This window comes from Nicotiana tomentosiformis, chromosome 11 (genome assembly GCF_000390325.3).
Source record: "Nicotiana tomentosiformis chromosome 11, ASM39032v3, whole genome shotgun sequence".
In the NCBI taxonomy this organism is placed as follows: domain Eukaryota; kingdom Viridiplantae; phylum Streptophyta; class Magnoliopsida; order Solanales; family Solanaceae; genus Nicotiana; species Nicotiana tomentosiformis.
In genome coordinates, this window is record NC_090822.1 from 14,631,693 (window position 1) to 14,649,359 (window position 17,667).

At 36.8% G+C, this 17,667-nt stretch overlaps 1 protein-coding gene across 1 annotated transcript; it reads left to right on the forward strand.

The window, feature by feature from the left end:
* Positions 1–1,803: 1,803 nt before the first annotated feature.
* On the forward strand, positions 1,804–3,559 carry LOC117272935 (probable E3 ubiquitin-protein ligase RHY1A). Its single transcript, XM_009614811.4, has 3 exons — positions 1,804–2,233; positions 2,591–2,712; positions 3,075–3,559. Exons 1-3 carry the CDS (start codon positions 2,066–2,068, stop codon positions 3,394–3,396), a joined length of 612 nt encoding a protein of 203 aa, XP_009613106.1. The 5' UTR covers positions 1,804–2,065; the 3' UTR covers positions 3,397–3,559.
* Positions 3,560–17,667: the final 14,108 nt, after the last annotated feature.

Below are 17,667 nucleotides of genomic sequence, written 5' to 3' on the forward strand. Positions count from 1 at the left end.
GTAGAGTACCTTTCGTTATGTGCTATTTCTTGACGTTAAACCAAAAAAGGTAGCACGGTGAACAAAGCATTTCGCATTCATGCAGAGTTTGGAAAAGCGTTGCACTCTACCTTAAGAGGTGTGATGTAACAGTTTACCCTAATACAAGCATTAGTGATCGTTTCTACGACTCGAATCGTGACACATAGGACACACGAAGACAACTCAATGTTATAATTCAAAATTACTTTAATTGTAAGGGCCCTAACTAACGATCACGGAATATGATGCGATGGATATGATCCTTCATGCGTAATCAGAAATTTTGTGTTCGAGCTTTCAGAATGAATCTTTTTTGATAGGAAATATTTCCTTTTTAATGAATCTTACACGGCGTGAATTCGAATTAATCTAACACTCTAAAATGAGTATAATGAGAAACTAATTAAAGTAAGGGGCCTAATTTGAAAAACTTTTTGATGAAATTTTCTTTTGTTGTATTATCCTTTTTCATATTTTAATTGCTCAAAGACACAACACATGTCTATTAATCATGTGTATAGTTTGTCGATGATAATGTTTGGCCGTTAGGTTAGTCACGTGGCTCGCTTTGTACACTAGTGAAGTAGCCCCTTCTTGTGTAGTAAGTTTGTTAAGCTACAAGAACGGAAACACAAAAAATGAAGTAGAAAATCAAAAGTATTATTCTAGGTGAACTTAAAATTAAAATAATTGTAATTCATAAGGAAAATAACTTGCATCCATATTAGAGAAGTAATGGAGAATAATTTTCCTGAAAATAACTTACAACACACTTAAATGCACCTGAAATGATTATCAGATTAGATCATCTATAAATAAAATATAATTACATCCTAGTATAGTGTATATATAACCAGTTTCATCTGGAGTACTTTAAGTTACTTAACTCATGTATTGAGAAATTAATGTACGAATGTATAGTAAAAATCTAAAATTAAATTATGATACATATACATATAAAAGACTATATATATATATATATATGTTAGAAAAATCCCCTATAAATGCTTAGGTATCATGAGTGATTGTGAGTGTTTAATTTATCCTCTCCCAATTTCCAACAGAGAGTTTGATGATAGAATTGTTACTCTTATCTGGTTTTTTCTTTTACCCTTTCTTTATTATAATCTGGATTGTTTGTAAAATTTATAAGAACAAGTAGAGTGCAAGCAGGGGCGAAGCTATGTTGGCCCAAGGGTAGTTAACTGATCACCTTTCGCCGAAAAATTATACTACGTATAAGGTAAAATATTACTTGTTATTGATTAAAAATAGACTTTGAACTCCCTTGCATAGCCCACTGGCAAAGGGTGTTAAACATTTGAACATCCTTATTGAATTTTCTGGCTCTGCGACTGAGTGCAAGGGAAAAAAATTTAAAAAGAGAGAAAAAGAAAAGGTCATGTCCTTCCTAACACCTCCTTCTATTTAAGTGAAAAATTACAGCCTAGTGCACAAAGCATCTCGCATTCACGCAGGGTGATCAGAGAAAGGATCGAACCCAAAAGCTGTGATGTAGACAGTCCACCCTTATACAAGATCAGTGACTGATTTCACATCTCGAACCCATGACTTAAAGGTCACACAAAAACAACTTTACCTTGTTTCGAGGCTCACCTTCTATTTAAGTGAAAGACAGATGAAAATAGGAAAGTAAAGCTGAAAATGAGAGCTTATCAAAAAATGAATGAAATTAATGGTAGGGACCCTCTTGTGTATGCCAAAGAACTTTAGTCCAAAACTTTCAATTTTGGCCCCTTTTTTCTCAAGATTCAAATAAATAAATTAAAAGTTTCCCTTTCAAAGAAACTTCTGCATTGAGGAGTTGTCTTTTCTATCATTATAAAACAACAAAAACAATAACATTGACACAAGTTTTTGAGTTACTAAGGAAGGAAACTAACTCTAGTTAATTTATACACTATCTACATGGAGATAAATGATTGCCTCTTTCTCCTTCATTTTTTCTTGAAAAATTGAATATAGTTTTTGGTTTTACACTATTGTTTCCTTCTCTCTTTCCTCTTGAGTTTTGTGTATAAAAATGGCAGGCATGCTTCCTGGGGTTGAATGTGCTAGAAGAAGGAGATTTCATCAAAGTAGTGGATGGTTAGATTCATCTCATACCTTTGGATTTTCATCCACAAGAAGGTCTTCTTTTTGTCTCTACACTAGTAGCCATGAATACCCTCTCAACTCAAGCTCTTCTAAGGTATATACTAATACTCCCTCCACGTTTGTTTTGTGTATTAATTTTGCATAGGCAAATTTTTTTCTAGATGTAATGACATGATACTAATATAAGAGTGAAAAAAAGAAAGTTTAGCACGAAACATCTCGCGTTCATATAGGATAGGAAGAAAGCTCGCATTCGAGGAGGGGTGGGGTGATGTAAGCAATCTTATATAAGAGTGAGATGAGTTTAAGTGGAGCGATCCGGACAAGTAGGATTCATGTAGCCAATTTGAACTTACTAGAGATTAAAGTGTAATTATTATTATTATAGCTATTGTAATGACATGAGAATAATTCTTGTGTGTGTTCTTGCATAATTGAATTGAATTAACAGCAAAGGGGTACAACAAGCCAAGCATATATATACCAAGATGAGAAACTAGGTGAAGCTGCTAGAGAAGCCAGGCAAAGGTTGGATGATAGGCTTAGTGCAAGATGGAAATCACAAAATAAGAGGTAAAAAGCTCACTTCTCCTTTCTTGATATAGTCTTATGTAACTTTAACTTTTATGTACTGATAGTGTAAAAAAATATTTAACAATCGGATTATTTAAGAGAAAATTATACGTGTGTATATATATATATATATATATATATATATATGACAAACATTAACTGATAACCTAATAAAAATGGTAACTAATTTGTTATTACAGGTTAAACTACATTGATAGTTTAAAAAATCTTTACATTATCAACGTATATAACTTAAATAACGAAAAACTAGATGAGTTCTAACTTGCAATTCCAACCATATGTTTGACTCTTTTATCATAATATCACTGATTGCCTTTTTCATTTTGTGCAATTGAATTCAGGAGTCTCAATAATGGACAACAAAACCAAAGGCAGGGAATAGTGGAGAATAGGCCAAGTTTGGGTGTGGATAATTTGCAACAAGAAGTGTTTTCTGGACTAAAGAAGAGTGGATCAAAGAAGTTCAATTGGGCAAAAATGATTTGGAAATCTTCAGAACAAGATGAATGTGCTATTTGCTTGGACCAATTTAAAGTTTGTGATAACCTATTGCAATTGCAATGTGCCCACAGGTTCCATTCCAAGTGTTTGGTTCCATGGCTAGAATCTAATGCACATTGTCCATGTTGTAGAATGGCAATTTTGACTAGTACTAGTCCATAATTATGAGAAATGAGAAATTGAAAGGAAATTGCATCTGTCTTTTTCACCTTGTATAGGTGATCAAGAAATGTACAAAATAGATAATAGGTTTCTTGTAATTAAGCCTATTGACTATTTGTTTTTTCAAGAAATCATGTATATATGTTCAGAAAATTGTGACTTATGGTTAAAAATTCTCAACCATGATTACCAATCCCCTACTAAGTAATTTCTTCAAATAAAAGAAAACTAGTTCATTTGCCAAAAATATAGAGAGAGAAAAAAAATCAAGGAAGTTGCCAAAGGCTTTGCCACACATCACTTTAGTTCATAAATTCACAAGCAACCACCAACACAAACTCTATAGTCAGCCTTCCCTCTATCTTTCACTGGAATGTAATAGTTGTGGCAGTGACATAGCCAGAATTTTTTTACCACGAGATTTAAAAAATAAAATAAACAATTTAAATATGTGGAAAAGCCAAGAAGATTCAACATCCCATATGTATACATACATAAATATTTTGTATATCTTATATAGACGGTATAATTTCCCGACGAAGGAAGTTCAGATGGACCCAGGGGCGGTCCAAGAAGATTGGTGGCCTAAAGCCAATTTTTAATTTGGGGCCTTTCAGAAGGAAAAAAAAATTATCATAACATCGATGATTCATTCCGATATTCCTACACATAGAACAACACAATTTAGCGCAATTGTCGTGCAATAACTCACTTAAACCAACAAAATATAGGGCGAGTAATGTGCTAAAAGTATAGAATTTTAGCCTGACACCAGTTGTTAATAGTTTCTTTTATAAATAATTTAGTCACTCCTAAGATATTGTTGATCTTAGATAATAGAACCAAATTCATATAGATACCTCACTAATGACGTCACTCGTAAAATTTAAATAATGAAAAGTTTTATATTCGCTACAAGGGTTTAGGGGGAGTGATTCTCTTTCTGTATTTTTTGAATTTTTATAAAATATTTTATTTTTTATTTTAACATACCCAATATATTTAGACTCTGCATCTAAAGATTATTGTGAAATGTATTTAATCCAACTTACCTTAATTAAATATATTGGGTTCGAGTCCTGTAGTTAAAAAAATCTTGTTAAAACGTGTTCTCTCTTTTACTAGGTCTTACACGGTATGATCTAGATTAGTCGGGGTCTCAATACAAATACGAGTAGAAAAACAAAAGACAAATTTGGGGCCCTCAAAATTTGGGGGCCTAAAGCCTTTGCTTTAGTGGCTTGACCCTTGGGCCGCCCCTGGATGGACCCCTGCCGCTCCCTAGCTCCGCCATTGGTTGGTGGATTGGGATTTGGGAGAGCCACGGGTGAGGGGTGGGTGGGGGGAGGGGTTATGTTTGTTTAATTCTCCCTTTTCTTAGTGATGATGTTTGCTCAATTTTTACGTATCTCAACTATTTTATTAAATATCTATTATCTCGTTAACATGCAAATTTATGTTAAAATAAATGAGCTCTGTAGTATATCTGCACGATATTGAAAATTTATGTTAAAAAAGACACTAATTTTTCTCGCTAAAAACAAATTCAAGAAGTGTTTTGTCTTAAAAACTTCAGAATTAAACATAGATTACAAGAAGATAAAAAAGTACAAAATACACATTTGTTGAATTTTGTGAAAATTTCCGTATGAATTATCATATGGCTGTCGAGTAGCAGTTGAAACAAGTGATTTACATCGAACCGAAGATCACTATCTGACCCATTCTAAATCCCACCATGAAAAAACAGTGCAATAATTCAACTAGTTTTCACTGTATTTTCTGGTCCTATATAATAATGACTCTTTAGTAAGTTGGCATGAAACATGAACAGGGAAACTCCACTATTTCTATGATATATATAGTACACTTCTTGATTTATTTGAATTATGAATCAAAGTGACATTCACCAACTCAAATCAAATTGAAACTTATAAATGGGGCAGTGCACGAGGTAGTTCGCATCCACGTAGGGTTTGGGAAAGGCCCGTATTTTAAGGGTGTGTGATATAGGCAGTCTATTCCGATGCAAGTATCAATGACTGATTCTACTGCTCGAACCCATGACATATAGGTCTAGCATACGGAAAGGGTCACATCCCAAGAGGGTGTGATGTAGACATCCTACCCCGACGCAAGTATCAGTATCTGATTTCACTATTCGAATCCGTAACCTATAGGTACGCAGAGACAACTTTACTGTTGCTCTAAGACTCCCTTCAAAAACTGAAACTTAAACACAATTCAAAAAAATAAATCTAATTTGACAATAGACCGGTAGCGACTTTACTTGTACGAGTAGGAAGTCCAGTGTTTTAAAAGGCGTGGGCGTAAGGTGGGGCGTTTTACATATGCCTCAGCGGGGCGTAAGCCCCATAGGTATTTAATTTTTAATATTTTATAAAATAATATAATGACAATTAATATTTATAAACATGTAAAATTGTATAAAAATTGAAAAAAACTATATATATGTGTGCTCCATCCCCACAAAAAAACTAATCAAAATAATCTATTATACGTTACTTATAAGCACAAGTAATTTGAATCTAAAAGAATAAAGTTTTCTATATGGAGGAACAAAAAGGATGATTAACTTGCAATTTGAACTTTGAATTTGCTGCTATGAAGAAAAAGGTAGTTCTCTTTGTATTTGTAAAAAAAATTAAATATTCGTTGCTTTTGGGAGATATTAGCAGACTAGCGGACAAGATAAAAATTTGAAAAAACTATGAATTAGGGCTTAAATCAATAAAAAAGGTCTTTACTTTTAAATTTAATATTTTTGAGTTTCTTTTTAAACCTTTTAAGTAATTACCAAACTCACTTTTGAGAATTTGGGTATTATATGAAGGAATAATTCAACAAATTTTATTTTAATTTGAAAAAGTCTATGGGGCTTACTCCTTACTAAAAAACGCACCTCGAACGCCCCGAACGCCCGGGCGTACGCCCCAAATTGCGGGGCGTACGCCTCTTGAGACTTTCGCCCCACACCATCGCCGCGGGGCGTACGCCTCTTGAGACTTTCGCCCCACACCATCGTCCGGGGCTTTTTTGGTACGCCTCGCCTCGGGGCTCGCCCTAGAAATGCCTTTTAAAACAGAGGTAGGAACTATTTTTTTTTTTTTGGTAAATAAGCTTTCTATTTATCTGAAAAAACTGTACAGGTATGTCATCATCCTAAAGTTGAACATGCAGCCCCAACTTTAGCGTGCCTCTTCTACTAATTCTAACATTCAGAAATCATAGTTATTCCCTCCCTTCCAGTTTATGTGAACCTATTTCCTTTTTGATTCGTTCCAAAAAGAATGACCCCTTTCTAATTTTGAAAATAATTTAGCTTAAACTTTTAATTCTACCCTTAATAAGAAGCTTTTATAATCATGCAAATACTATGTGTCCCTTTTTGATTTGTTTAGGACCACAAATTTCAAAAGTCTTCATTTTTTCTTAAACTCCGTGCCCAGTCAAACAGCTTTACATAAATTAAAACGGAGGGAGTACTTAGTATCCTGTATCTTGTTGCACCTGGTTAGACCTTCTCCTTATTGCTTCATGGATAGAAGTTTAGGCTGGCCATTTGTTTTGCTAGTCTTGGTACTTTGCTTCCTCTGCAGTGTATATCTTGTATAATCATCTTTACAATCACATCCTCTGCTCTACGTTTATTCGGAACAATTTTAGATTCCTTTCCTGCCAGATATAGTAAATGCTCACGGCTAAAGTCATTCTATATATTTAAGCTTTTCCATATTTCCCTCGTGCATTATTTATTGCACATGTTACCTCCTCAGACCATCCCATTACAGCTCTACTAACACCCTGCCATGTGAGTAGTTTTTGCCAGATTTTAGCTGCTATATTGCATTCAAAGAATAAATGTTGTGTGGTTTCCTGCTCTTGCTCACATAAAATGCATATCGGGCTACTCTGCATCCCCTATTTGATGAGCTTATCTCTGGTATATAGCCTATTTTGTACAGCCATATATAAGATGAAGGACCACCTTGGACTGCTTTGATTATTACATATCAGTCTCCTCCAATGAACTCTGGGGTAATCACCTCGCATGTTGTTATACATTTTCCTTATGGAGAACATGTCCCTGCTCATAATCTCCTCTACTGTTAGCCCAGCCTCCTCAATATATTTCCCTGCATTGAAAATCTTTTGCACAACCCAGGATGTCTGCTTTGGTTTAACTTCATTCATCATATTCCCCTTTATATAATATGTGTGGACCCATTTAATCCACAATCTATCTTTTTTTTGCCCCAAACTCCAGTAGTGTTTTAGCATAGCTGCTTTGTTCCATAAGCCAATATTTGTTATGTTCAATCTACCAGCAACCTTAGGCAAGCATTACTTTTCCTAGGTAATAAGAGCTTTTTTGGAACATTTTGTAGCTCCCGTACAGAGGTAGCTTCTGCAAGTTGCTTCAATCACCTTAATGATCTTTTTAGGCAATATGAATATTTGAAACCAGAAATTTTGTATAGTTGTAAGTACACTCTTAATCAGTTGCAGCATGTCAGCATAAGACAATAATTTTGTTGTCTAGATAGTGATCCTTCCTGTCATCTTGTCTAATAGTGGTTGACATTACCCAATTGATAGACTCTTAGAGCTCAGAGATACACCTAAGTATCTAAAAGGTAATGTGCTAGCTTGGAAGCCCAAAGTTTGCAAAATTTCCTGTTGTATGTTAGGAGCAACTCCTCCAAAGTAAACATAACTTTTCCCCTGGTTAGCTACTAACCCAGATGCCTTAGAAAAATTGTCAAAACAAGCATACAATAGCTTTGCAGATATCACATCTCCCCAGCAGAATAAGAGTAGGTCATCTGCAAATCCCAATTGCACTAGGTTTAGCTTTGCACACCTAGGGTGATAGTTGAAATCAGGATTGTTCTTTAGAGTCTTCAACGGCCTGGTAAGGTATTCCATTTGCTATTACAAAAAGATATGGAGATAGGGGGTCCTCTTACCTCACTCCTCTCTTTGCAGCAAATGGAGTACTTACCTTACCATTAACTACAATAGAGTAGGATATTGTTTGAACACAGGTTATAATCCATTTCACAAATGTCTCAGAGAAATTCAACCCAATAAGCACCTGCTCCAGGAATATCCATTCTAGTGAGTCATACACTTTTTGCATGTCTATCTTGATCATGCATCTAAGTGATATTCCTTTTTTTTTCCATACTACTTTATTAGCTTATGGCTAAGTATAATATTATCATTGATCACCCTTCCAGGTACAAACGCAGCTTGTCCTTTATAAATCAAGTCATCCATGACCCCTTGTAGTCTGTTGGTTAGCATTTTTTATATGATTTTGTATATTGTAGTATAGCAGAAAATTGGTATGAATTCCTTCACATAAGATGGGTTATTTACTTTTGGCACTAGTGTAACAACAATACAGTTTATTGGCATGTACATGTCTTGAGTTTCAAAGAATTTAAGCATTATATTGGTCACCTCCTCCCCAACTATTATCCAAGCTTTTTTGAAGAAGCATGAATTGGAACCACCCACCCATGGTGCTTTAGCTTTATCTATCCCCTATAGTACCTGATATACTTTTTTTTTGTCAAAAGGTCTAATGAGTGCTTGTTGCTGCCTTATATTAAGTATAGGACATGTTCTCATTATATTAGGCTGGATTGTTGGCATTGTTGTATTTGCATTTCCTAGCAATTGCTTGTAGAATTTGAGTATTTCCTCCTCTATGCCCTTATCTGTTTGCAGCATACTTTCTTCAGTAGACATTAAAGTTTTGATATGGTTTTGTGCTCTCATATTCTTTATGCTTGCAAAGAAGTATGCTGAATTGGAGTCTCCTAGCTTTAGCCATTGCACCCTGGATTTCTGTTTATATATACTTTCTTCTATCAAATCCCATTTCTCAAGTTGTATCCTCAACTCCTTTTCTGCTTCAAATAACTCATGTGGGTGGTTTGGAGTTCTCATGTCTTCCTGTACATTCTTAAGCTTGCCTCTGATGTCTTTGATTCTTTTTGTGACCCCATTAAACTCTTTGACATTCAGTTCTTTGATGGCATTCTTAACATGCTTCAGCTTCTCCCAGATTTCCTTCATATAGTGTGCATTATTAGTTTGCCTCCAGCTGCCCTCTACTACTTTGGTGAAATTTGGGTCTTCTGCTATATAGTTCATGAATCTAAATGCTTTCCTGCATTTGTTTCCTGGTCTGCTCAATTCAATGCAGAGTGGAAAATGGTCTAAGAAGATAGGGTCCATAACTTGCACTGATAAAGGTTGCATTGTAGTCATCTAGTTTGAGTTGACTATGGCTCTATCAATCTTACTATATGTGTGATTATTGCTCCATGTGTATGATCTTCCTATTGTTTGTAGTTCTGTCATCCCAGCTTCTACCATAAACTTTCTGAAATCTCTTGTTTCTGCATCCTGCACCTCTGTACCATGTACTCTGTCTTCTACATTCAATACGGCATTGAAGTTCCCTATTATTAACCTGGGTCCTTGCTGCAATGACTCCATTTGCTTCAGTTGTTGCCCCAAGACCAGCTTGTCCTTTATACTATGTAAGCTATAAACTGCAATGAAGTGATATTCAATGTTCACAACTATCCCTTTCACTTGAACATATATGAATTTAAGTTGCACATCCAGTTCAGTTATCACTGAAAGGTTGGGGTTCCATAGCAGCCATATTCTCCCTCTTTATATACGAGAAACATTAGTGATCCAGCTCCATCCAGATGTAATTTTATTAACTATACTTGCAACTTTACTCTCTTGAGCTCTATGCTCTATTATTGCTATAATACTAATGTTATTCTCTCTAATAAACTCCTTTGTCTCCTTTTGTTTATACAACTTATTCACCCCTCAAACACTCCAAGTAACTATCTTCATCTTGGTAGAAAAGGAAATTGAGCCATGTCCTCCACCCTTATGCTACTTCCTCCCCCATATTCATACTGTGCATGCTGTGGTTCCATTCTCTGGTGATTTGCTTCTTCACTGAGTGAATTGAAACCATTTATGCCAACCAGCTAATGTGTACTCTCTAGTTGGCCTGCTTTAAATGTCTTGCCAGCTGATCTGACACGCACTTTTGTCCAGTCTTCCTCGCCTTCTTTGGTTTTCCCCTTATTGCCTGGTACTTCCCTGTCAGTTTTGGATTCCACTTGTGTAATAGTTTTGCTTTGCCCTGCTTTCACCCATACCTGCTTTGTAGGTTTCTTCATAGTTTTTGGTTGTTTTTCCTAATTCCTTGTGATTTGGATTTGTCTCACATTGTCTTTTTGTTGGCAGCAATGCCCTACTTGCAAGCATGTAGGGAAGTACAATAGTCTCCGGTTGTATGTTATCTCATGTTCAAATATCTCTCCATCGGGATCTTCTACGGTCACATTTGTTGGCAATGGTTGAGTGACATCCATCTCAATGAGCATCCTTACATATGAGACCCTTCCGACCTTTGTTATACAATCATCAACATATAGAGGGTTCCCTAGTCCACTCCCTATTCTACTTAATGAGTTCATACTCCAACAATTGAGAGGTAAATTTGGAAGTTTAATCCATAGGGGTATGATTTTTAATACCTCCTTATCAAAATTGAAATTCGGAGTCCAAGCTTTGGTTATTATAGGTTTGTTATTGATTGTGTATGGCCCTGAGAACAGGACCTCATTCTGGTCTTCCTAGCATGTGAATTTGACAATGAAGTAGCCTTTATTGTGCAGGTAAATTTTAGGTTTGGCTATGAAGTTCCACTATAATGCAATGAATCGTTCGACAGCCCCAATTGTAGGCGTTTCCCCAATTACATACATTATCACAACATTACGCCATTTCTCTGTCTCCCTATCCACCTCTTCCTTTTTCAATTGCACAATTTTGACACCAATGCGAATTTAAGGAGTAATGAAAGTGAGATTCATACCTTTAGTAGCCATTCTATTTCCTTCAAACAAGTTTGCCCAATTCTTATTCTCCTTCCCATTGTTTGCCTTCTCCATCTATTGTTCTGCAATAATAGGCTCTTTTTCGTTATTTTTTGCCTCGATCGCTTCACTTCCTTGGATTATAACATTTGAATTGCCTTGCTGCATTCCAGTGTTTGGAGAAGTTGAATTCTCCAATCGAACAGTAGTTTGCAGGTTTTTCCCCTTCGACTAGGTATAGTCCTTGCCATCTGTTGCAGCACTTCCGGCGTTACATTTACATTCTTTTCCCGTAGTACCGAACGATTTGTTGGCGTGTTGATTTCTCCAATAGGCTTCTTCAGTCCCGGTGTTTTGCTCAAAATTTCCGTAATTGATCGCACTTTTCCAGATCCCAACCCTAGATTCCCTTCCTCAGTAAGTCGTTCCGTCAATTCTGTTATTATCTCCTTGGTCACTATCCTCCGATTCCCCCTTCTAGGCATTCCAGCGATGGCGTATGTTAGATCTCACCACTAATGTGCGCATACAGGAGAGAGAAGAGAGAGTTTTTGGATCAATCTATGTTTAGCTTTTGATTCTTGAATCAATTAATAATCTGATGTAAACTCTCGTGACACTACAACTCTGAACAATAATTCTTGTTTGGTGGATTGTTGGTATTAGCACTTGGTATGCCAAAACATTTAAAGGGTATTGTTACGTAACAGATGGAATAGTAACAATTAAATTAGCACTAATTATGTGATCTAACTAAAAAGAATTTCCCTACGGTGAAGATGATAAGATAAACTATTGTCCCATTTATATTTGGGAATATTGCTTAGCTATTTTTTTTTATATGCGTTTGGTGGAAAAGGTTCTAAGTATTATATTTGAGAAACATGTTTAGGTGTTTTTCCATATAAATAAAATAAGTGAGAAAATTTTTACTACAACATTTTAGGCCTCTAGCCACCCTTGAAAAGAGTGGCCTAATATGCCATAAGTATAGCATTTGATCAAAGGCAACACTTTACGGCTTTAGGTAACGCTTTTGGGGTAGCCTAAAGTACCATAACCTTTGACCTATGGCCACACTTTTTACGTGTCGCCATAGAAGCCACGCTTCAAAAGTGTGGCCGATGCAGTAAAAAAGCCACGCATTTATGACGTAAAGCTACATATTTGAAGTGTGGTCTTTGGTTCCTTATAGACAACGCTTTTAAAGCGTGGCTTCTAAAGCAAAAGTTATAGAGCATAGCATCAAATTGTCGGTCCCTATGGCCACATTTTCTAGGCGTGGTATATTTGTCTGCGCTATGAAGTAATTTTTAATCCATAATTTTGTGGTTTAAAAATTTTATTTGTTTATATTATATTATGTATTCACATTTATTTCAAGTATATTCATTATTATCTCAAGCATTAAATTAGATGATAAGTAACAGAATAAAATAATTCAAATGTATATACTTGAAATAAAGTTCAACAAAGAAACATAATTTGTATACTGACAATACTAATAAAGTACTGCTTCAAGAAGTTCACTAGCAATGAACTCTACAAAATCAAATATATTCATATAGATATAGTATCAATAATAATAATAAACATCATAATTTTTCAAAAAGTCTTAACCATTCACTTTAATAGATCAAATTGACTTGTGGCCTACATCACCAGCATTTTCCTGCACATTCAAAATAAAATTAAAAATTAGAAAGAAACGTATATATAGTATGTAACAGTCATTGCAATATTTGTCTTACTAAGAATTAATGAGATTTATTTCACTACTATAGCATAACTAAGTCAAACACAAAACAGAGGTACAAGCGAAGGAGAAGCAAAAATATAAATTAACATACATTTCGCCTAAAAGTCATGTTCACTTATCTCAACTTGCATGTGCAAATTAACTTGCAGTTCTTATTGTCGATAAGGATCAAATGTTTAAGTGTAGTAGCTAGCTAAGATGAATTTGATCCTAATATATGTGGCAACGAATCCAGAAAATTAGATACTGTAGCAGCATTATCATAATCTCTAATAAATTGCTAACTTGTTTGTCTAAAAAGTGAACCAAAGTCTCCCATAATGCTGGCGGATAGCAACTTATGCGATTTCATGTCAGCAACAACTTAACTCTAGCATTCAGATAACTCTACTAAATAAAAAAAATAGATATTCAAAGAATAGTGCTTTCCCACAAAAAAAATATACTAGCAGAACCCAATTCCAAGCATCAAAGAGAGAAAACTATAAGTTTTCACTTTATGTTGCATCATAGAGACATCCCATGTAACCTCTTAAACATAACATGAAAATACAGTTAATATGGCAAAATAAACTTATTTTCCTTCCATTCATTGATAACTCCAATTATCACATAATAGAACCATCAAATGCAAATAGTTTAGAAAAGTGTCACGACCCAAAACTCGACTTGTCGTGATGGCGCTTATCATAGTATTAGGCAAGCCAATACCTCGCACATACTAACACTTTTAAAAGAAAAATAAGAATAACACAAGTTTAAATCAACAAACTCTCAAAAACTAGATAGAAGGCCAAAACTCAAATCAGTAATTCCTAACATCAGGGTGTCGTGTCTATACAACATAAGTCTGAAAATACTGTCTATAAAAGACTAAAACTAAGTACATAAAGCGAAAAGATTAGGAAGGAGAGACAATGTTTGCGAACACCGGGCAGCTACCTTGGAATCTCCAATGATCAAGCTGCGCAAAGGAATCAACACCCACCGTGACCAGAAGCACCTGGATCTGCACACGAAGTGTAGGGTGTAGCGTGAGTACAACCAATTCAGTAAGTAACAAGACTAAATAATGGACTGAAAGTAGTGACAAGCTTCACGGATATAATTCAATTACAGAAATTTCAACATAGAAAGATAGGCATGCTTTCAAGTTCAATAGTTAAACTCAGTGCAAATAAGATAGATCGATTCTAAATGATATGAGGAATACAACTTCTTTATGTATACATGCCAATATACATAATGTATGTAATGCACCACACTAGAAGCTTTGTGCACTCACACTTTTGGAATACTCAATCACTCAGTACTATAATGGCCAATCCAGCCCATGAAAGATCCATCACAAATATATATGTATCGACTGACAGTCAGTCACTCAGTACTGTATAAGGAAAATCCATCCCAGGGAAAATCCATCCCTAAATAAAAATGATTCGGGCAAGATCCATACCCAGGGAAGATACATCCCTCAATATAAAACCATTGCGCTCACTGTGGGTGTGAGGTCCGGGGGGAGGGGGAGGGGGGCTTCTTCAGCCTAAGTGCTATAACAAGACAATCATGGCACAAATCAATAAAACATGCTGCGACGTGTAGCCCGATCCCATAATATCTTTACAAAAATCAGGCCCTCGGCCTCACTCAGTCATCAACCTCTCCAGTCTCTCGGGCTTTCAGTAATCATGATAATCAGTTCAAACAACAATGATATAAGGTATCAATAATGAACAGTAGAGACTGAGATATAATATGCAAGTAAAACTGTGACTGAGTACAAAACAAAAATTTAGCAGATAATTCAATATGTACACGACCTTTGTAGGTCCTTACAGTGCCAACACATAGCCTAAACATGATTTCTAACATGATTTGCAGTTCGTTTTCTATAACACATGAAGAATATATGGATAATAACAGATTTTCCAACTATTCGGTTCCATGGAATTGACTAAGTCATAATTCCTACGGTACATGCCCATCACCTAGCATGTGCGTCACCTCCAAAACCAATCACATCACACATATTACGGGATTTCGCCAAATTTAGAACTGTTACTTACCTCAAACCATGCAAATCCCTACTCCAATACGCTCTTGCCTCGTGAGTCGGCCTCCAAATGCCTCGAATCTAGTCACAAACAGTTCGATACAATCAATACGGGCTAAAAGAATCAATTCTATAAGAAAATATAAAGTTATTAATTAAAAGTCAAAATTTGACTCAAAAGTCGGCCCTCAGACCCACGTCTCAAAATTCAATAAAAGTCACAAAACCCGAAAGCCCATTCAACCACGAGTCTAACCATACCAAATTTGCCAAAATCCGATACTAAGTCGCCACCCAAATCCCCAAATTCAACTCTCCAAATCCCTAGCCTCAAACCCCCAAATTACACCTTAAAACCACACAATCTAGGTGGGAAAATCAATAGGGAAACAAGAATATCAAACAAAAATGAGCACAAGTGACTTACCTCTAGAAACCCCTCAAAAATCCTCTCAAAAATCTCCCAATCCCGAGCTTAAAATGTTTGAAATGGTGAAAAACACGGAACCCTCATTTTTAATACACTGCCCAGGCCTTCTCGCACCTGCGGCCACTTACCCGCTTTTGCGATGTCGCAGAAGCGACCCTTTTCCCGCTTCTACGATTTCGTCCGCTCCTGCGGACTCGTTTCTGCGAGCCACAAAGTCGCTTCTGCGGATCCAGCTCCCACTTCCATTTCTGCTTCTACGCTCCAATCGCCGCATCTGCGGCCACGCAGGTGCGGTAACTCTCTCGCACCTGCGACCACTGCACACTCCCCTCCAAAATTGAATCTGCGCAACACAGCTCGCACCTACGACCAATGTTCCACAGGTGCGATTGCACCAGAAGGCTTCAGCTACAGCAGTCTTTTAAACTCAAATTTTGATCCGAAAACTATCTGAACTCCACCCGAGGCCCCCAGGACCTCAACCAAACATACCATCAAGTCCTAAAATACGATACGAACTTAGTTGAGCCTTCAAATCACATCAAACAATATCAAAAACATGAATCACACCCTAATTTAAGCCTAATGGAACTAAGAAAATCAAATTTTTACAAACGACGCTGAAACCTATCAAATCACGCCCGATTGATCCCAAATTTTGTACACAAGTCACAAATGATACCACGAACATAATCCAACTCCGGGAACTCCAATCCGTGCCCTGTAACCACAAAGTCCACTCTCGGTCAAACTTACAAATTTCCAACTTTCGCCATTTGAAGCCTAATTCAACTATAGACCTCCAAATCAAAATCAGGACACACTCCTAAGTCCAAAATCACCCAACAGAGCTAACGGAACCATCAAAACTCCATTCTGGAGTCATCTACATATAAGTCCACATCCGGTCAATATTTTCAACTTAAGTTTTTATCCTTGAGACTAAGTATCTCAATTCATTCTGAAATCTTACCGGACCCGAACCAATTACCTCGGTAAGTCACATAGCAGTTATAAAGTACAAAATGAGTAGTAAATGAGAGAACGGGGCTACAACTCTCAAAATGACTGGCCGAGTCGTTACATCTCCCCCTCTTAAACAAACGTTCGTCCTCGAACGGGTCTAGAAACATATCTGGGTTTTCTCAAATAGGCGTGGATAACTGCTCTGCATCTCCCGCTCGGTCTCCCAAGTAGCCTCCTCAACTGGTTGACCTCTCCATTGCACCTTCACTGAAGCTATATTCTTTGATCTCAACTTTCGAACCTGCCGATCCAAAATGGCCACCAACTCCACATCATAAGCCAAATCACCATCCAATTGAACCGTGCTGAAACCCAAAACATGAGACGAATTGCCAACATACTTTCGGAGTATAGAAACATGAAACACTGGATGCACACTCGACAAACTAGGTAGCAAGGCAAGCTTGTAAGCCACCTCTCCAATCCTCTGAAGTACCTCAAACGGCCCAATATACCGAGGGCTCAACTTTCCCTTCTTCTCGAACCTCATGACACCCTTCATGGGTAAAACCTTGATCAGTACCTTCTCCGCAACCATGAAAGCAACATCACGAACCTTCCTATCGGTGTAACTCTTCTGTCTGAACTGCGACGTGCGAAGCCGATCCTGAATCAATTTATCCTTTTCCAAAGCATCCTGAACCAAGTCAGTACCCAATAGCCTAGCCTACCCCGGTGCGAACTAACCCACCGGAGATTGACATTGTCTCCCATATAGAGCCTCATACAGAGTCATCTGAATGCTCGACTGGTAGCTGTTGTTGTAGGCAAACTCCGCGAGAAGCAGAAACTGATCCCAAGAACCCCTGAAATCAATGACACAAGCACGTAGCATGTCCTCCAATATCTGAATAGTGTGCTCGGACTGTCCGTCCGTCTGAGGGTGAAATGTTGTACTCAACTCAACCTGGGAGCCTAACTCTCACTGCACGGCTCTCCAAAACTGCGATGTAAACTGCGTCCCCCGATCTAAAATGATAGACACTGGCACACCGTGAAGGCGAACAATCTCACGGATGTAAATCTCAGCCAACCGCTCTAAAAAATAAGT